At 53.3% G+C, this 21,856-nt stretch overlaps 1 protein-coding gene across 1 annotated transcript; it reads left to right on the forward strand.

Annotated features, from left to right (window-relative positions):
- Window positions 1–234: 234 nt before the first annotated feature.
- LOC311514118 (uncharacterized protein) lies at window positions 235–20,771 on the forward strand. Its single transcript, XM_084616516.1, has 4 exons — window positions 235–300; window positions 8,759–8,885; window positions 18,482–18,595; window positions 18,930–20,771. The coding sequence occupies exons 2-4, from the start codon at window positions 8,852–8,854 to the stop codon at window positions 20,390–20,392; spliced, it is 1,611 nt and encodes a 536-aa protein (XP_084472642.1). The 5' UTR covers window positions 235–300; window positions 8,759–8,851; the 3' UTR covers window positions 20,393–20,771.
- Window positions 20,772–21,856: the final 1,085 nt, after the last annotated feature.

Genomic DNA, 21,856 nt, shown 5'->3' on the forward strand with positions numbered 1-21,856 from the left:
CTCGGGGCACCGCGCTGCGGGGGCGGGGGGGACGCGGCGTCCAGGGTGGGGCAGGAAAGGGTTAACGGCCCCCAGAGCTGTCGCCCCGCCCGCCCGGCGAGGAGGGGGGCGGGGCGCGGGGCCGCTCCGGGCTCCGCCCCCTGCGCGCGGCGCGCTGGCGGCGCCAACCGCCCGAACGGACCCGCCTCGCGCCGCGCTCGGCCGGGGCGTCACTTCCGGCCGGTGCCCCGCGCGCGCGCGCCCCGCGGCCCCGCCCCCGCCCTGGGCCTTCCGCCCGCTGCGCTGAGGCCGCGGAAGCCGGTAAGAGCCGGAGCCGCGTCAGGCCGGCGTGGGGGAGGGGCGGTCGGGGGGGGGGGAGTTAATTGGATCCGGTCCCTGTCTGTGCCCCTCCCCCCCCGGTCACTCCCCCCCCCGACCGCCCCCAGACCCCTCCCGCCGTCACCCGCCCCTCCCCCCCCGTCCGCCCCCAGACCCCTCCCCCCCGTCACCCGCCCCTCCCCCCCACTGGCCGCCCCCAGACCCCTCCCCCCCCGTCACCCGCCCCTCCCCCCCACTGGCCGCCCCCAGACCCCTCCCCCCCGTCACCCTCCTTCCCCCCCCGTCCGCCCCCAGACCCCTCCCCCCCCGTCACTCCTCCCCCCCCGACCGCCCCCAGACCCCTCCCCCCGTCACCCGCCCCTCCCCCCCACTGGCCGCCCCCAGACCCCTCCCCCCGTCACCCGCCCCTCCCCCCCCGTCCGCCCCCAGACCCCTCCCCCCCCGTCACCCGCCCCTCCCCCCCACTGGCCGCCCCCAGACCCCTCCCCCCCGTCACCCGCCCCTCCCCCCCACTGGCCGCCCCCAGACCCCTCCCCCCCGTCACCCGCCCCTCCCCCCCCACTGGCCGCCCCCAGACCCCTCCCCCCCCGGTCACTCCCCCCCCGACCGCCCCCAGACCCCTCCCCCCCGTCACCCGCCCCTCCCCCCCACTGGCCGCCCCCAGACCCCTCCCCCCCGTCACCCGCCCCTCCCCCCCACGGGCCGCCCCCAGACCCCTCCCCCCCGTCACCCGCCCCTCCCCCCCCACTGGCCGCCCCCAGACCCCTCCCCCCCCGGTCACTCCCCCCCCGACCGCCCCCAGACCCCTCCCCCCCGTCACCCGCCCCTCCCCCCCGTCCGCCCCCAGACCCCTCCCCCCCCGTCACCCGCCCCTCCCCCCCACTGGCCGCCCCCAGACCCCTCCCCCCCGTCACCCTCCTTCCCCCCCCGTCCGCCCCCAGACCCCTCCCCCCGTCACTCCTCCCCCCCCGACCGCCCCCAGACCCCTCCCCCCCCGTCACTCCTCCCCCTCCCGACCGCCCCCAGACCCCTCCCCCCCCGTCACTCCTCCCCCCCCGACCGCCCCCAGACCCCTCCCCCCGTCACCCGCCCCTCCCCCCCCGTCCGCCCCCAGACCCCTCCCCCCCCGTCACCCGCCCCTCCCCCCCACTGGCCGCCCCCAGACCCCTCCCCCCCGTCACCCGCCCCTCCCCCCCGTCCGCCCCCAGACCCCTCCCCCCCGTCACCCGCCCCTCCCCCCCACTGGCCGCCCCCAGACCCCTCCCCCCCGTCACCCTCCTTCCCCCCCACTGGCCGCCCCCAGACCCCTCCCCCCGTCACCCGCCCCTCCCCCCCACTGGCCGCCCCCAGACCCCTCCCCCCGTCACCCGCCCCTCCCCCCCCACTGGCCGCCCCCAGACCCCTCCCCCCCGTCACCCGCCCCTCCCCCCCGTCCGCCCCCAGACCCCTCCCCCCCGTCACCCGCCCCTCCCCCCCACTGGCCGCCCCCAGACCCCTCCCCCCCGTCACCCTCCTTCCCCCCCACTGGCCGCCCCCAGACCCCTCCCCCCGTCACCCGCCCCTCCCCCCCACTGGCCGCCCCAGACCCCTCCCCCCCGTCACCCGCCCCTCCCCCCCACTGGCCGCCCCCAGACCCCTCCCCCCCCGTCACCCGCCCCTCCCCCCCCACTGGCCGCCCCCAGACCCCTCCCCCCGTCACCCTCCTTCCCCCCCACTGGCCGCCCCCAGACCCCTCCCCCCCGTCACCCGCCCCTCCCCCCCCACTGGCCGCCCCAGACCCCTCCCCCTGTCACCCGCCCCTCCCCCCCCACTGGCCGCCCCCAGACCCCTCCCCCGTCACCCACCCCTCCCCCACCACTGGCCGCCCCCAGACCCCTCCCCCCCTTCACCTGCCCCTCCCCCACTGGCCGCCCCAGACCCCTCCCCCCGTCACCCGCCCCTCCCCCACTGGACGCCCTCAGACCGCTCCCCCCCCCCGTCATCCGCCCCTCCCCCACTGGCTGCCCCCTTCCCTAGGCCAGGGACCTTCCCACCCCCCCCTTCACACTTCCCCCTCCCCCCCCAGTTTCCACCCCTAATCCCACGCTCCCCTCCTGCGATCAGCTCCCTGGCTCGGGACCCGCTTTTCTCCGCAACTTGTGGCAGGTGGATATAAAATACTCCGAGACCCCCCCCCCACACACACATTCCCCCCTTCTCTCTGGTTCACTGTTAATAATGACCTCTAATGACATCTCTCAGAGGAGCAGCCGTGTTAGTCTGTATTCGCAAAAAGAAAAGGAGTCGTTGTGGCACCTTAGAGACTGACCAGTTTATCTGAGCATGAGCTTTCGTGGGCTACAGCTCACTTCAAATAAATTGGTTAGTCTCTAAGGTGCCACAACGACTCCTTTTCTTCTAATGACATCGTCACTCTCGCTCATTAATCGGCTACTGGCTAATGATCCATCACTCACCAAATCTCCGATTTACCCCTTCTCTCAGATTGCTGAACCGGGGGGGGGGGCTCAAATCTGTGTCCATGTCGCCCCTTTCTCTCGCTCTGCCTTGATCCGGTGTTGAGGGGGAACCACCGATTTTTTACGTCCTCTCCACCCCGGACGCACAACCCCGCCGATGTCCCTCTCGTCTCTCACAAAACTGGAGCCGCCTTCCTTACGCTTCTGCCCTTTTCTCGTTCATTTCTGAACGCGGATCTCGCCTCTCGGGTTTTGCCTCTTTCTAGGTCATTACCAAACGTCAGTTAAAAATCCTGGACTTTCAGAGGGGTAAATTGCACAAGGATCATCTTTCCCCTCTCCTTTGAGAATCGTTTGTTTCCCCCCGTTATCTCTGTTAAAAGGTTTGCCGATGAAAGAGACCAGCCACATATTCAATAGACATCGCAGCCAGAGCCCTCCCCAGATCGGTGGTTCCCAGCTGGCGACAGGAGAGTTGGCTGGACCCTTTTCTTTTCTCCAGCTGGCACGGGATGAGGAGGTCCCTCTGAGTGCAGCGTGGGTCCAGAAGTATCCCAAACCCCGTGACAAAGGGTCTCCATGAGGGGCGGCTTCCTGCAGTGCTAAGATGCAGCCACCTCTGGGGTGGATCCACGGTGGCCATTATTTGCTAGTGACAGGGCATGGATGTGTCTTCAATATTTTGGCCCCCTCCATTTTGTTAAAGAAGCATCCCCCCCGGGCTCCCTCTGCCTGTGTGACTGGCCGGGGTGGTGGTGGGGGTGGTAACTTTCTATCCACTTATCAAACACGGTGAGTTGAAACCACCAACAGATTTTTGCATCTCTCCCCTCCGGAAAACTGCAGGAACTTCAGGTTTCAGAGTAGCAGCCGTGTTAGTTTGTATCCGCAAAAAGACCAGGAGTACTTGTGGCACCTTGGAGACGAACAGATTTATTTGGGCATAAGCTTTCGTGGGCAGGTTCTGTAGGGAAAACTCTTGCCCTGAGTCCTTGCCCTAGATCTGGGGGCTGGGGGAGGTGGGAAGGGGGTGAGCACGCGCACACGGTGATCTGTTGAAGGGGATTCTGGCCTCATCCTTTCTGAACTGTGCTTCTGGTGTCATTGGGACGAGTGTTAATCCGGAGTCACTGCAAGGAAAGACAAGGAGTGACATGAACAACTGTCCCTCTGGGGAGGTGGTTTAATTTGCTGCTCTTACCACAGAGCTCTGGTTGTTGCTAAAAGAGGGAAGGCGGCTCAAACTTTCTGCCCTAGATATTAGGATTCAGCTTCCTGGGTCAGAGGCTGCAGCCTCCATTGTGATCTGGGACCCCACCTTTGCTGGGAATTGACTTTCTCCAGCTGGTACTAGCCCTTGAGGGCAGCCCTAGGCTCTGTTCATAGTTAATTTTGAGCTAGAAACTCCAGAAAAGTGTGAGAGCCGCAGGGAAAGTGCTGGAGAGTATGTAGAGTCACTTTCATACCAAATAGCTTCTCCTCGTTTCTCCTCCCGTTAGCGATTTCCGGGAAAAAAATCCAGCCGTGGGACGGCAAACATCCCAAGGATGGGACTTGCCGAGCCACAGGGGCAGGGAGAGGGGACATGGGAAAGGAGATAGAAGGGGAAAGAAGAATGTGACTGAAAGGGGCAGTGGAGAAATGAGTGGGGAGAGAGTTATCCAGATCTCTGATCTGCCCAGACACATGTATTGCAGCATCCCTGGGCAGAATCACTTTGCTGTGAACAAGATGAGGATCAGAGAGAGGAAAACCCGGTTCCTGACTCCACATCCCTCCTGCTGGGGTGTGGCTGCCTAGGGGTCAGTGTCAGAAGGACTCTTCCAAAGTGACTCCTTTGGTTCTGCTCTTTTCTAGCATTATGTTCAGAAACTTTGTTACTGGCGGGGGGGGGGGGGGCTTAAAACTGTGTGGGCTTTGCCTGGCAGGAGGGGCCCGGTCTACACTGTAATACAGAGAACAAGCATTTTCCCAGCATGGCAGAATCTAGGCTGTCTGTCTGCAGGGAAAGGGCCTGGGGGAAGCGTGATGTGAAATGAACTAAAGCCCGTTCCTAAACCTGCACAACGGCCCTTCTCGCCCGGCCAGGCTGCAGAATGACGCCCACGTTTCCCTCCGGCTGATCCCGTCCTCCCATGGGACAGGGGAGAGAAATGGCTGCAGAGGAGCCAGCTCAGGTAGGGATTATCGGGGGGTTGCTGGTGGGCTCCTGCAGGAGGGAGAGGGACAGTAAGTACACAGGAGGTGGGAAGCTTTGCCCCGTCTGGTTTGGAGGTTGGAGCGGGGCAGGAAATGCACAGGGTGGAGGAAGGGAGGAGGACGGGGTGTGACAAACCTGCTGGGATTTGTTTAATGAGTGGCCTAGATTCTAGGAACAGACTGCAGTGGTGGTGGAATCGTCCCTCTCCGTCTGGGTCGGAGGGAGTCCTCACCACGTCCTCGGGATCACTGCCTAGTCTCAGGGGAATTAACAGTCCAGGTGTCAGTGTCCCGACCTCCCTAACAGGCAAGAACCCCAGTCAGTACATGGGTTCTGATCCTCAGGCAGGAGCAGGGCCACCCAGGAGTCTGTCGGCTCTGGGCCCTTAGGCAGGGGCAGAGCAGACAGCGGTTTAGGGGCCAGGCCTCAGGCAGGGTGGGCACCATTGGTCCAAGGCCCCAACCCTAAGGCAGGGCAGAGCGGTGAGCTGTCTAGCACCCGAGCTTTGGCAGGCAGTAGGTGAACACTGGCCTACAGTGGGCAGGCTGCTGCCCCAGCAGTGGGGGGCCCGAGGCCTACCCGACTCCACCTGGTCCCAGCCCAGGGCCTAACAGTGGTGGAGTGGTCTGCCGCTGGGTCAGCAGGGCGTCCAGCCGCAATATGCTGACCGCAGTTCAGGCTGCAGTACCGCCAGACTGGGGTCGGCTGCCCCTGGGCCACTTCCTCCCCTCCCCTGGGGTGTACCTGGAACAGCGGCTGCCCTGTCTGCCCGGGGTTGGCAGCCAGTGGCAGTCCCGGCAGCTCCCCAGGTTCCTCCGGGAGCAGGGTGTCTCTTGGCTTGGCAGCAAAGCCGGCGGCCTGGAGCAACCAGGATGTGCCGCCTTTTAAACTTCTGGTACTGCTTCTCCACTTCTGGGTCAGAGGGAGCCCCTCTGCTCCGCCCCACTGCAGTGGCTGGCCAGTCGTCCTGCTGGCTGGAGGTCTCCCTGGCTGCTGCTGCTGTGTGGGGAGCCCTGCCGGCCTGCCCTCCGGAGGGAAGCGAGGACCCCACCACCATCCCTGGGGTCTCTCCTGGCTGGCTGCTGCTTTGGAGCCGGAGGAAAAGGAGGGTTTGCAGGACACTCTGCAGGGGGTTTGCTCCTATGGTGGTGGTAGCTACTGCTCTTGTGGGGTGGGGACCTGGAGCCCTCCCCCTAGCCCGTCTGCCGCCCCCCATCCCCACCCCCACCTACCCTCTGGGCCGGCTCTGCGCCCCTCGACACGGCTGCTTCCTTCACCCTGGTCAGCACCTGGCCGGACTGCAGCGGCCGGCACAGATTGAGTTCTGCACACGCACCTGTCTTCAGTCTGCTCCCTTCCCCTTCCCCTTCCCCTCCATTGCTCCCCCTCGCTCAGCCCCCTGGCTGCCTGCGCCATGTTCCTCCGGGAGCACTTGCGCCCCTTTATTATTTATTACATTGCCCCCCCCCGTTCACTGCTCCCCCCCATTGATACTGTAGTCCCGCCCCTTCCCAGTGCAGCCGGAGGAGCAGGTATCCCCACGCTGCACCGGTGATCGCGCTTCCCCCGCCCTGCCTCGACTGGCCTCCCTGTACCTCTTGGGGGCCGTCACCACAGCTGTGGAGAAGGGCCAGCTGGGGGGGAGGTATGTCCCCCTTGAGCTCCTGGAAGACTCGGGGTGCGGGTGGTTTTTACCTCTGTCCCACCCTTCCTTCCCAATGCTGCCCTACTGCTCTTCCTCTCCACCCTGCGGAAACCCCTTTCTCTCATCAGCCCCCTCCCCCTGGGCTGTAAGGACCCCGCCCTCTGTCACGCCCTGTCCTTCCGCTGGCAGGTCCAGGTCCACCTGCTGGAGGCGCTAGAGGGGTCCTTTCTGGGGTCCCCCCAGGGGGCCCATTGCCAGGTGCTTTACTCTTCAGAGGAGGCCCGGTGCTACCTCTGCCAGGTGACGGGCATGTCCGGAGAGACTGGGGGTAACCCCCTGTGGTGCCCAGACAGGTGGGTGGGCCCCACCTCCGTCGGACACAGTCTGGTGGGGCCCCTGGAGGAGAGGACAGCAGGGCTGCTGCCGGGCATGGGAGAGGGCCCACCACAGCGGGAGGTATCTCTTCCCCTCATTGTCCCCCCGGCTCGGCCCCTGTTAGTCAGCCCTCTGCCTCCACCTTGTGGGGCTGGGTGCTGAGAGAGGGGAATGCGTCAAACGGAAGGCATGGGCTCACCACTGCCCTTGACGCGGAGGGGGAGGAGGCCCCCCGCAAGACCGAGGGGGGCTGCGACTGCCGAGCCGTCCGTCGCACTCCCCGAGAGGGCCCACAGGTGGAGCCAGCTGAGGATGCTGTGGGGAACGGCACCGCCCTCCGCCTGGAGTCGCTCCCTGAGGGGGCCTCGGATGGAGCCCCTCCCGCCCCCTCGTCATCTGTGCCCCCCTCGGCGCTGAGGCAATTGTTGCCTCCGTTGCTGGGGGGGAGAACTCTGGGGTGGCGGGGGAGATTTTCACTCCAATTGTCAGGAAATCGAGGCCCTGGCTCTGACCCCGGTCACCCAGCGGGGGGACGACCCCTTGCCAGAGGGGCCTCGGTCTGGGCAGCGGATTTGTCCCGCTGCCGCCTCCTTTCCCTCCCCTACCCCAGGCCGCTGCCTCCACTCTCGACCCTGGGGTGTTCCTGGGCTCATCCATCTGCCCAGCCACAGACAGCACCTAGCCCGCGCCCGCCAGTTCCCTTGTGGCGATGGGCAGTGCCGAGAGCGCGGGCCCCGAGCCCCTGGGTGCACCCCCTCTTGAGGTGGACTGCTGCCGTTCCTCCCAGCTGGGGGCCCAATTGCAGACGCCATCCTGCCCCACACCGTGCGTCACTGAGGGCCCCCTTTCTCTCCCTGTACCCTCAGCCCCTGAACCCAGTCGAAAGGTGCTGTACCCTAGGGACACTGACCCCACTTCTGCCTCTGCTCCTGATCCCGTTCCCACTCCCAGTCCTGCTCCTGCCCCTGTCGTATTCTCCGACTCTCTCCTGGCCACCTCTCATACTGCTGCCGCCCCTGGGGTCGTCTCGTTTCCCCTTCCCTTGGACGATCCTCAGGGGACAGTTTCGTGTCTCCCCTTCCCACCCTTCTCTGAGCGGCTGCGGAGGTGGACGTGACTGCTCCGGTGCCTTTCCCTATGGGGGGGACACTGATGCTCAACCAGCTGGTCCTGTCCGTGCTCTGAGACCAGCCCCGTGTATCTGTCCCGGCTCCAGAGGTGAGCTCTGGAGTTCTTCTGGCCAGCATTGCGCTGGGTCTCACTGCACAGACGCGTGGGGTTTGGAGGGGGAAACGCCCTAATTTGTGGAACAGGAAACAACACACCTAGCTGGGGTTAGGAAGAAGAACCAGACTCCCAGTGCTGAAGCCCGACCTGACTAACCACCAGCTACTATGAGATATGAAGGGGGCACCCCCAGGTGTGGCGTAGGAGACATGTCTCTCCCCTCATATCCAGCTCCTCACAAGGAGGAGGGTGTTGGGCTTCCTACCAGGGAGCTCGCCCTGGACCCTGCTAGGGGCTCCATCTCCAGTATCCGTCTGTGGCTAGTAGGTGTGTGATGGATCTGCTGGGAGAGAGGAGGGGCTCTCTCTTCGCCCCTCACCCTGGTGTTTCCTGGGTGCTCTGAGCGGGGTGGGGGTGGGACTCTGTTGATAACAAACCATCCAGAGCTTTCATTTGATTGGCTCCTCTCCCCCACGAATAATGGGGTTGTCACTGGGGCAGCAGGCACTGAGGGTTGGACTCTTGCTCTTTCAGGGGCCGGTGACCTTCGAGGAGGTGGCTGTGTATTTCACCAGGGAAGAGGGGGCTCTGCTGGACCCCGCTCAGAGAGCCCTCTACAGAGACATCATGCAGGAGAACTACGAGAATGTGACCTCGCTGGGTAAGGGTTCCTGTCCCCTCGGTTCTTAGAAGGGGAAGTGACTAATTAAGGTTCACATCATCTCTATAATGTAACCATTACACTGCCCTGATTCAGCATCACCCCACATGCCAGGGGGACACACACTAGCCCTCTCCCCTCCCCTGCTATCCGACACTGCGGGAACAGAGCACATCAGCAGTTTAGCACATGGTCAAATACCTTCTGGGTTTAAGGTGAAACTGGGGTTTGGGTCCCGCATGGTGAACAGAAGCTTCCAACCCCGGCCTTCACTCCATGCAAACCAGCTCCGACTTACAAAACGATCCCACTCCCTTACCCTCACCTTGAGGATTTCTTCTGAGTCGTTGCCTTCACTTGCCCTGCAGATCACTACCATGTATCCCACCAGGGTGCTGACAGTCCCCGTGGCAAGAACTCCCCCTTGTGCACCTGTACTGACAACCTACAACACTGAGCACTGAAATGGGGCAGGCTCGGTCCCTCAGGGGTCACATGCACCTCTCTGCATATCACAGTCACAGCTCTGCCAAGCTGCTCCAACTACTCCCTCAACCGTCTGATTACGGCTACACCTGACCCAGTGCACGCAGCCGGAGGGGATGTGGATAAATGCTGGGATTCCCGTCTGTAGAACACCACACAAACAACGGCATGTTCTTAGTCCTTCCTCGTATCTGTTATAGATTCACAGATTTTAAGGCCAGAAGGGATGATTTCGTCATCTGGGCTGATCTCCTGTATCACACAAACTGTAGACTTTCTTTCAGTTACTGCTGTACTGAGCTGGACACCTTCTGTTTGACTAAATCATTTTCAGAAAGGCATCCAGTCTTGATGTGAAGTCCTGAACAGATGGAGAATACCCCAGTTCCTTGGAGAACCATTCCCAGTGGCTCCTACCAGCTGAAGGGATGGGAGCAGGGTTAGGGTGGCAATGCAGGGAAGGTCTGTACATTTACTGTTCATTTTCTGGTTTGCAGAGATCTAAGTTTAGCCACCGACCGTACGGTGAAAGGCAGGAGACAGCACTGGGCACCCTTAACTCTGCAGTAAAGTAGTTTCTAGGCATTTAGTTTGCTTCATCTTTTGTAGTGGACGTTTTGCCACTGTAACTGTGTCCACACTCATCCTTTTGCCAGTATAGCTGTGTGTGTGTGGTCCTAAACAACAGAGCTATCTTGGCAAAACTTTCAAGAGCAGACCACATCAGAGTCTGCATGTGGATTTTACAGCACTTCAAAATATTCTCAGCAGGGAAGCGATAGACATACCCCAACCGCTGAGCCCTCTGAGAGTCTCCCTGGAGAGTCCAGCCCCTGTTCCGTTGGACGCTCACAGTACACTCAGATTCACAGATATTCCAGTTTAACACAGCACTTAGACGATGTCTACAGTAGCACTTTTGTCGGTAACACTTCCGTCAGGCGGGTGTGAAAAAAACACACCCCTGACCAACATAAGTATCCCCCACAAAAGGGAATGGTGTGGACAGCGCTATGCTTGTGGGAGCCGCTCTCCCGCTGACATAGCTACCGCCGCCTGTAGGGGGTTTCATTCTGCCGAGAGGAGAGAGCTCTGCCGTTGGCATAGAGAGGCGACATGGGAGACTTACAGTGGTACAGCTGTGGCTCTGTCGTGTAGACATAGTCTGAGAGGTGTGTAGAGAGAAAACAAGTCATAGTTTAATTAATGAAGTCTAGAGATTCCAGTGATAGCAAGGAGAAGTCTTGGGAAAAAATAGTTACACATCAAGTACAATCAGAGCACTCTGTCTAGATCCTAGACGTACAGACCTTGAGCCTTTCGTATGTCCTACAGCAATGCTCACGCAAAGGCCTTGCCGTGTTTTACAGCCAGACTGGGCTGTGACCTTCTGTTCATGAGACAAATCACACTGCCAGCTTGCCGCCATGCTGGAGGATGCAGGGTGTACCTCTGTACAGCCAAATATATCTCCACATGCCATTATCTTACCTCATAAACAGGATCCTTCTCTTTGTTATTTCGTGTAAATTTCCTCTCTTGAAGATGTCACAATTTCTTCATTAGCATTTGGCTCAGTGTACAAACTGGGACACTTCCCCCACCTGTCTATTCCCATCTGTCTCTTGTCTTATTCTTAGATTGTCAGCTCCATGGGGCAGGAATTGTGTTTTTGTTCTGTGTCTGTAGAACATCCAGCACAGAGGGATGATGGTCAGTGGCTGGGGATATGAGCATTACGGTAATAAAAATAATAAATACCAACCCTTGGGAGGGTCCAGGCATGGGGAGGGAGGGTGTTGGAGAGCAGAGAGGTGCGGGGGGGAGGTTTGGGGTGAAGAGATCCTGTGTGCTGGGATGTCTGGAGGCAGGGGGAAGGAGATGTACCATGGAGTAGGTCCTATAGGGAGTTGCAATGCAATGGAGGACTGGAAGAAATAAGAAGGAGTTGGTTTCAGTGGGCATGAACCTTTCAGAGCACCCCAACTCACTGAAGTCGTAACCTGTGCAGTAGAACGTCAGAGTTACAAACACCTGGGGAAAGGAGGTTGTTTGTAACTCTGAACAAAACGTTACCGTTCTTCTTTCAAATGTTTACAACCGAACATCGACTTAATACAGCTTTGAAACTTCATTATGCAGAAGAAAAATGCTGCTTTTAATCGTCTTCATTTAAATGAAACATTCACAAAAAGAGTTTCCTTTTCATGTCAAATCTTTTTTTAAGAGTCCCCCCCCCTTTTTTAGTAATTTATATTTAACACAGTACAGTTCTGTATTTATTTATTTAATTATGTGGGGGGCGGGAGGTCTTTGCTGCCTGATTGGGTACTGTCCGTTCCAAATGCCATGTATGGTTGACCGGTCAGTTCATAACTCTGGTGTTTGTAACCCTGAGGTTGTAGTGTGTGTAAAAGGTGCCGTGGCAGGCTATGGCTGCACTACTGACACTCTAAGCCAACAGGAGAGAGTTCTCCCATCGACCTAATTACTCCAGGCCCCAGGAGCAGGAGTAGCTATCTTGGAAGGAGAAGCTCTCCCACTGACATAGTGCTGTCCACACCAACACGTCACTGTAACTTGCGTCGCCCAGGAAGGTGGTTTACTCACACACCAGAGTAACATAATTTATGCCAATGTAATCTTCACTCTGTATCTAGCCTAAGATACCAATTAGGGCTGTTAATCGCACCGCTACAGACTAGGGACCGAATGGCTCGGCAGCAGTTCTGCAGAAAAGGACCGAGGGGTGACAGTGGACGAGAAGCTAGATATGCATCAACAGTGTGCCCTTGTTGCCAAGAAGGCCAATGGCATTTTGGGATGTATAAGTAGGGGCATTGCCAGCAGATCGAGGGACATGATCGTTCCCCTCTATTTGACTTTGGTGAGGCCTCATCTGGAGTACTGTGTCCAGTTTTGGGCCCCACACTACAAGAAGGATGTGAAAAATTCGAAAGAGTCCAGCGGAGGGCAACAAAAATGATGAGGGGACTGGAACACATGACTTATGAGGAGAGGCTGAGGGAACTGGGGATGTTTAGTCTTCAGAAGAGAAGAATGAGGGGGGATTTGATAGCTGCTGTCAACTACCTGAAAGGGGGTTCCAAAGAGGATGGCTCTAGACTGTTCTCAGTGGTAGGAGGTGACAGAACAAGGAGTAATGGTCTCAAGTTGCAGTGGGGGAGATTTAGGTTGGATATTAGGAAAAACTTTTTCACTAGGAGGGTGGTGAAACACTGGAATGCGTTACCTAGGGAGGTGGTGGAATCTCCTTCCTTAGAAGTTTTTAAGGTCAGGCTTGACAAAACCCTGGCTGGGATGATTTAGTCGGGGATCGGTCCTGCTTTGAGCTGGGGGTTGGACTAGATGACCTCCTGAGGTCCCTTCCAACCCTGATATTCTATGATTCTATGATCGTGATTTATCAGACTGTTAAAAATAATAGAATACCATTTATTTAAGTATTTTTGGATGTTTTCTACATTTTCAAATCTATTGATTTCTATTACAACACAGAATAGGAAGTATACAGTCCTCACTTTATATTTCTCATTACAAATATTTGCACTTTAAAAAACAAAAGTGATACTATTTTTCAAGTACTGTAGTGCAATCTCTTTATTATGGTAGTTGAACTTACAAATGTAGAATTATGTACAAAAAATAACTCCATTCAAAAATAAAACAATGTAAAACTTTAGAGCCCACAAGTCCACTGAGTCCTATTTCTTGTTCAGCCGAACACTCAGACAAACAAGTTTGTTTACATTTGCAGGAGATAATGCTGCCCGCTTCTTCTTTACAATGTCACCTGAAAGTGAGAACAGACATTTGCATGGCACTGTTGTAGCCAGCATCACAAGATATTTACATGCCAGATGTGCCAAAGATTCATATGTCCCTTCATGCTTCAACCACCATTCCAGGGGACATGTGTCCATGCTGATGATGGGTTCTGCTTGATAACAATCCAAAGCAGTGTGGACCGATACATGTTAAGTTTCATTATCTGAGTCAGATGCCACCAGCAGAAGGGTGATTTTTTTTTTTTTTTTTTGGTGGTTCAGGTTCTGTAGTTTCCGCATCGGAGCGTTGCTCTTTTAAGACTTCTGAAAGCATGCTCCACACCTCATCCCTCTCAGATTTTGGAAGGCACTTCATATTCTTAAACCTTGGGTCGAGTGCTGTAGCTATCTTTAGAAATCTCACATTGATACCTTCTTTGCATTTTGTCAAATCTGCAGTAAAAGTGTTCTTAAAATGAACAACGTGCGCTGAGTCATCACCTGAGACTACTATAACATGAAATAAATGGCAGAATGCGGGTAAAACAGAGCCAGAGACATACAAGTCTCCCCCAAGGAGTTCAGTCACAAATTTAATTAGCGCATTATTGTTTTAACGAGCGTCATCTGCATGAAGCATGTCCTCTGGAATGGTGGCCAAAGCATGAAGGGCCATACCAATGTTTAGCATATCTGGCACGTAAATACCTTGCAATGCTGGCTACAAAAGTCCCCTGTGAACGCCTTTTCTCACTTTCTGGTGACGTAAATAAGAAGTGAGCAACATTATCTCCTGTAAATGTAAGCAAGTAGGACTGAGTGGAGTTGTAGGCTCTAAAGCTTTGGTTTTGAGGGCAGTTACAAATGTTGATTTTAAAACACAAAAAAATAGACATTTGTAAATTGCACTTTTACAAGAACGAGCTTGCATGACAGTTCTTATATGAGGTGAATTGAAAAATACTATTATGTTTACAGTGCAAATATTTGTCATAAAAATATAAACTGAGTAGTGTACACTTTAATCTGTGTTGTAATAGAAATCAATATATTTGAAAATGTAGAAAAACATTCAAAAATATTAAATTTTAATTGGTATTCTATTGTTTAACAGTGTGATTAAAACCGATTAATCGTGATTAATTTTTTTAATCTCGATTAATATTTTTGAGTTTATCGTGTGAGTTAACTGCAATTAATCGACAGCCCTAATACCAATAGAAACCTAATGACATCGTATTCATTAATATTATTGCATGGTGTATGTATGGAGGACAAATTCAATATTACAGACGCTGCAAATGATGTTCTTAAAGTGTGTCTGCCAGCCAGGGTCGAACTTACCTCACCCTAGGCAAAGGCAGGTGGTTCTGCCACCTTGAAGGCACTTTGAAGGGACATTAAAAGACAATGGGAATGCAATTTACATAAAAGAAACCATCAAACTAACAAGGGGCAGATGTAACCACTCAGCATCACGGCAAGGGAGGTTATCGCAGGAACAGACCAAATTCCATTTTAGCAAACACCAGCCGGGGAAGAAACCAGGATTGAACTTCGTTCATCACTAGACTCCAGGTCTCCTTCCTCACAGCTTGAATGCCCTTTACTTTGGAGGGGAACCTTCAGAAAACTCCCTTTCAAAGGTTCACTGAACTATACAAAAGAGAGGCAGGGAATCCCAAGTTATCTTTCATTTAAGAAGACAAAGGAGCCAAGCCCTTTGGACTTTGGGGGAGATATTGAGTAAGGGGGTGATCTGCCCTCTTGCTGGAAAGTAGTATGGTTAGAATTTTACCTTGAACCAAGATTGTAGTTTTGTTAAGTCGTCCTAGTCTCCAGAAAGCATTTTTCACTTTCACTTGCTTGTAACCATTTCTGACTTTCTCCTTTACACCTGAACTCACCTTAACGCTTTTGTTATTAAACTTGTTGTAGTCTTAATCTAAATTAATCCGGTGCTGTCTTTGAATTCAAGTGATAGCTAACTCCAGTTGAAGTGATGAGCTGGGCCATTTGTCTCTTTTGAGGAGCAAGCAATCCTTCTTATTCCTCTGAATTCCTCAGGAAAAAGCAGCCATTGCAGAGCACATGATTTTGGGAAAATTCAGATGTTGCTATCTCTTGCCAGGTGTATCCAAGCCTGCTGGAAGCCAGAATGTGCCTGGGGTGTAAGAAGCAGGCGGCTGGAGTCAGAGCTGCTGGTCCAGGGTTATTTATCTCACAGACACTCAGTGCGTCCTTGAATGCTGGCTGGGAACATCCAGACAAGGGAGCTCCAGCAGCAGAACACTGAAAGTCACCCAGGATTACAGATGACACAACTCCTCACTGCTCCGGATTGCCCCCCAGAGTGTGAAAATGGCCTAGGTTGGTAGTGAAACATCTTGAGAGACTTGCTCCCCCAACCCCATCTGCAATAGCCACAATCTCTCTTCCTTGCAGGCTCCTTGGATCTTGGGCTCCATCATTCCTGAAGTCACCTGGCCTGATTTTTCTCACATTCTGCTTTTCCAGAGGAAATAGAATATGTTACTCCTGACTTATAGCGGCTAATTTCCCTGCGTTCTCCACACCCAGAGATTTTTATATTCCCTCCCGTTATACCTGACTCACTAGATTCCCTAATGCCGCAGTATGCGCTTTCCTGACATCTAGTACTGCTGAGATCCTGCATTCAGTGATCTCCCTGCCCTTCCTGTTCCTTACTGCACAGAACCCCATCAGCCTATGCTGACTGTTCCCAGCTTCCCTAGGACTCTCTTATTGTCTCTGGACCTGTCTGTCAGCAAGAAGCAGTTCCTGGGAGACTTGCTCACTGCCTGGAGTCTTCACTTTCTGAGACATTCATTTACCTTCTGTGTGTTTTAGGAGCCTCTTGGATAATGAGTGTCTGCGACATTACCCAGGGTACACTCTGGACTGTCGAATAGCTGTGTCCCATCAGTTCTCCAACCTGGGATACCTTTCACACTGCTTTGCTGTGAGAACAGCCACTCCTGGCCAGTTAACACACATTGCCCAGCATGTAACTCGCTCCCAGCTACACAGTACAGAATGCTACTACTACCTGTCAAGGGTTTTCCCCTCCTCTTTTTATAATTCAGTCCTTGGTGCTAGAAACATCTTCAGTTTTCAGCTGAGTCATGGTGACAGGCTCCATGTGTTGTGGATGTGAGGTTCAAGTCTTCCCTGTGATAAAATGTAAATATAAGTAAAATCTTATATCTTTTGTGACGGGGTCAAGCCAGAGGGCTACAGGAGAGTGGTGGAAGGCCAGTATATTAGCCCCAGGATAAGCAGGTTCCTTTCCCCCTGGTAACTGAACAGGGGTTACTCCAGGTTAATTAAGACACATGGGGCCAATCAAGGGGCCTGCTAGAACCCATTAAGAGCCTCCCCTCCAGCCAGATATGAGCGCGTGATAGGAGCTGTGGGAGGCAGGTGCGCTACTGGAGAGCTGGGCGGTGCAGAGGCGCTAGGAGGGAAACTCCCTCTCCCCCCACATACAGAGGCGAAAGGCAGGGGAAACCCTGCCCAACAGGGCAAACAGCCCTTCCAGGCACCAGAGGTTTTTTGGGAAGAGAACTCACCAGAGGGGAGAGACTGAACTGGGTATCTGGCCTGTCGTCACCATGCCTGGAGGGGCTACCAGAGATTGAGGCTCCCCTCCCCCTTTCCCTGTCAAGAAGGCTGGGCTTCACCTGTTCAGGCAAGGTGTGGACAATAAACCCAGGGGCGTGGGTGTAACAATGCGGCCTTTGGCAGGACACTACTGAGAGTATCAATTCAGGACAAATCGCTTAGAGCAGGGGAGTCACAGCCCAAGGCCGGGGGTCCTTCACTACTAAAGCACACCAAACCAGCGGAACAGAGAGGACTTCGGTCTCACCCCACTGGCTAACCACAAGTCACACAAGCAATTCCCTTCGACACTCCAGTTTCCCATTATCCCCACCAGTGCCACTTGTTATGGGGATGAATGGTTATGAAAAACCAATACCCCGGTAAAAGAAAAAAGGTCCTCCCGATCCCAAAGGACCAAGCCCCAGACCCAGGTCAATATACCAGTCAGATCTTGCCCACAAATCACGCTGTTGCCAATCCTTTAGAATCTAAAGGTTTATTCATAAAAGGAAAAAGAGATAGCTAGAATTGGTTAAATGGAATCAAATACATACAACAATTGTAAAATTCTTAGTCAAGGCTTGTTTCAGGCTTAATGGGATTACTGCTGATTTAAACCAATCAAGTCTCTGGAGTACAAACATCCCAGCTTGGATGGGTCGTTCAGTCCTTTGTTCAGAGCTTCAGTTTCAAACACAGTTCCGCCGGAGGTCAGAAGCAGGATTGAAGACAAAATGGAGGGGGTTCCAGGGCCTTTTATATCCTCTGCCATGTGGAAGGATCTTTTTGTTCTTACTGTGGAAAATCACAGCAGCAAGATGGAGTTTGGGGTCACATGGCAAGTCACATGTCCAAGCATGACTCAGTTTGCAGGCAGCAGCCATTGCTCACATGCTACTTTGAACATTCCCAGGAGGGCTCCTCAGATGTGGATTGGAGTCTCCCAAGGTCCATTGTCAGTTAAGTGTTTCTTGATTGGGCACTTAATCTGAAGAATTCTTTCTCAAGAAGCTGACCAAATGCTTTACTAATGATACTTAGAGTCAAACAGTGAGATACAAGTACATAGCCAATATTTATAACTTCAAATACAAAAATGATACACACATACAGATAGCATAATCATAACCAGGAAATTACAACCTTTTCATAGACACCTCACTTGACCTCCTTTGTACAAGATTTGGTGCAACTATAGGACCTTGGTTGCAACAATGATCTATACGGTCACAGTTCATGTCAATAATGTCACAGTGGGGAAATCCTGAGGGGGAGAGGAATACCCCAGCCTGCCACTCAGAGGAAGCGCGGAACCCACTGAGGCAAAGAAGGAGCTCTGTCACACTTTATATATGCAGTGTTTCTATTTTAACACACAGTTTAACAAGACAAAAGTGTTCAGCGTATTATCAGTTTCCAAATGATACCTGACAAGGTATACTTTGTACAAAATATATCATAATTTTGCAAAAGAGTGAATACAGGGTTACAGACTGTCACAGTGTGTGTCTGTGTGTGTTCCTAGCAGATATGTGTGTATTTCAATCCCTCTTGAGCAGAGGGTTCTGCATCTTTGAGGAGTTGGCCCTGGGATTTCACTGGTTTACTAAGGACTGGGTTTTAAATTAATATTTATTTTTCATGACAAAGTCATATAAATTCACCTGATCTCCTTGTTTTCTTTCATCTGAACAGGGTTTCCAGTTTCCAAACCTGATGTGATTTCCCAGCTGGAACAAGGGAAAGAGCCATGGGTCCCAGACCTCCAGGATTCAGAGGAAAAAGAGATCCTGAGAGGTCCCTGCACAGGTGAGGAACATTTAACCAACTCAGAATCTGTAAGTGCCTGAGCAAAAAATCTGAGGATACCCTACGAAGAGCTTGAGAGCTCTCAGTTCAGGATTGTCCCCAGCAGGTGTCATATCGTCACAGCAGATATAGCTCAGGGCTTCCTACAGACCCTAACTGACACTTGGCAGTAGCTTCCTTCCTTCTGTCTGAGAATTTGGATGGGATGTGAAGACAGAATTTGGGGGAAGAGTTTAGGGGAATTCAGTTTCTGTTTTTTGACATCTCTCCAGCACTTATTTTGGTATGGTCGTCTCTTTTCCATCCCAGTTTGAGGTTTCTCTCTCTGTTGCAGCAGGTGCTGGGATGGTGAGTGAGAATGAGGAGCAGAATTCTCAGCAGGAAGATCCTGAGCAAGTGGAATCGCATGGAGCATTATTGCAAAGATCCAAAGAGAAAGAGCCCACGATTCATGAGCAGGGAAAAGTCTGTGAGATTCAGCGCAGTCCAGAGAGAGAGCAGGGAAACCAGCCAGAGGAGAAAATGGGAAAAATAATTTACTGTTGGGGAACTCAAAAGGACCTCAAAGAAACCACACTCCAACAAAAAATCCTCAGAGGAAAGAGAAAATATAGATGCACTGAGTGTGGGGAAAACTTCTGTGAATGTTCAGCCCTCATTGCACATCAGAGAATCCACACGGGAGAGAAACTCTATGAATGCTGTGAGTGTGGGAAAACCTTCAATCGCATCTCACACCTCACTCGACATGAGATAATCCACACAGGAGAGAGACCCTATGAATGCCGTGAGTGTGGGAAAACCTTCACTCTCAGCTCATATCTTACTACACATGAGCGAATGCACAGGGGGGAGAGGCCCTTTCAGTGCTCTCAGTGTGGGAAAAGCTTCACTAGGAGCTCATCCCTTATTAGACATGAGAGAATGCACACGGGAGAGAGACCCTATAAATGCTGTGAGTGTGGGAAAACCTTCACTTCCAGCTCAAACCTTATTCAGCATCAGAGAATCCACACAGGGGAGAGGCCCTATGAATGCGGTCAGTGCGGGAAAGCCTTCAATTGCAGCTCAGAGCTCACTCGACATGAGAGAATCCACACAGGAGAGAGACCCTATGAATGCCGTGAGTGTGGGAAAACCTTCGCTCTCAGGTCAGATCTTACTACTCATGAGAGAATCCACACAGGGGAGAGGCCCTTTCAGTGCTCTCAGTGTGGGAAAACCTTCACTAGGAGCTCAGACCTTACTAGACATGAGAGAATCCATACGGGAGAGAGACCCTATGAATGCTGTGAGTGTGGGAAAAGCTTCATTGCAAGCTCAAAACTTATTCAACATCAGAGAATCCACACGGGGGAAAGTCCCTATAAATGCGGTGAGTGTGGGAAAGCCTTCAGTTGCAGTTCAAAGCTCACTAGACATGAGAGAATGCACAGGGGGGAGAGACCTTATGAATGCTGTGAGTGCAGGAAAACCTTCACGCACAGCTCAGATCTTACTACCCATGAGAGAATCCACACAGGGGAGAGGCCCTTTCAGTGCTCTCAGTGTGGGAAAAGCTTCAGTAGGAGCTCAGATGTTACTAGACATGAGAGAATTCACACGGGTGAGAGACCCTACGAATGCTGTGAGTGTGGGAAAAGCTTCATTTCCACCTCAAACCTTATTAAACATCAAAGAATCCACACCGGGGAGCGGCCCTATAAATGCGGTGAGTGCGGGAAAGCCTTCAATTGCGGTTCACAGCTCACCAGACATGAGAGAATCCACACAGGGGAGAGACCCCATGAATGCTGAGAGTGAGGAAAAACCTTCACTCACAGCTCAGATCTTACAACATGTGAGAGAATCCACACGGGAGAGACCCCCATGAATGCTATGAGTGTGAAAAGCTTTACTGACAGCTCAAACATTGCTCAACATCAGAATAATCACAGGTGAGAAATCCTATGAATGCTCTGAGTGTGGGAAAACCTTCACTCTCAGCTTACGCCTTACTAGATATTGGAGAATCCACACGGGAGAGAGATCCTATGAGTGTTGTGAATTCGGGAAAACTTTCAATCAAAGCTCATAACTCAGTACTAGGGCTGTCCATTAATCACAGTGAACTCACGTGATTATTCAGTTTTAATCACACTGTTAAACAATAAAATCCCAATTGACATTTATTAAATATTTGTAGATGTCTCTATATTTTCAAATATGTTGATTTCAGCTACAACACAATACGAAGTGTACAGTGCTCAGTTTATAGCATTTTTCTTACAGATTTCTGCACTGTAAAAATGATAAAACATAGTATTTTTCAGTTCATCTAATACAAGTAACATAGTGCAATCTCTAACTTGAAATTGCAGCTTACAAATGTAGATTTTTTTTTGTTCCATATCTGCACTCAAAACCAAAACAACGTAAAACTTTACAGTCTAGAAGTCCACTCAGTCCTACCTCTTGTTCAGCCAGTCGCTAAGACAAGCAAGCTTGTTTACATTTAAAGGTGATAATGCTGCTTGCTTCTTATGCCCGTCAACTGAATGTGAGAACAGGTGTTCACATGGCACTTTTGTAGCCGGCATTGTAAGGTATTTACATACCAGATACGCTACACATTTGTGTGCCCCTTCACGCTTCAACCACCACTCCAGAGGACATGCTTCCATGCTGATGACGGTCGTTAAAAAAAAGAGTCACAAATTTAATTAGTGCGTTGTTTTTTTAACGAGCATCATCAGCATGGAAGCATGTCCTCTGCAATGACACTATGGGATTATGACACTGGTCACATTACACTATGGGGGTCATGTGACCAGATCACCGGATACTGGACTCCATCTTGGAATACCAATGTTTTTCCACTGAAAGGCATGGGAACCAAGCTTGGAGACAAATGGTTCCCACCATATGCAAGATATTTAAGGCAGTGGAGTGACATCATCAGGATTCTTCACTGACTCCCTATCCAAAGAGACTCTCGGAGACACCTAAGGAACAAAGACTGAACTGGGGGAGAAGTGCTGGACCCAGACTAGAGGGGTTTCTAGCCTGTGAAAGGAATACATGGGGGTTTTAAGCTGCAAGGAAGGGCAGCTGGCCCCTTAAGAATCTCTGCAACCATCTTATATCATCATCTAGGGTGAGACTTTGCTACTCATAGCCAATCTCTTTAGTATATTAAGTTTAGATTGTGTTTTGTGTATTTGCTAGGTAATCTCCTTTGATCTCTTTGCTATCCCTTATAACCACTTAAAATCTATCTTC

This window comes from Lepidochelys olivacea, assembly GCF_965140295.1.
Source record: "Lepidochelys olivacea isolate rLepOli2 genome assembly, chromosome: 28".
Lineage (NCBI taxonomy): Eukaryota > Metazoa > Chordata > Testudines > Cheloniidae > Lepidochelys > Lepidochelys olivacea.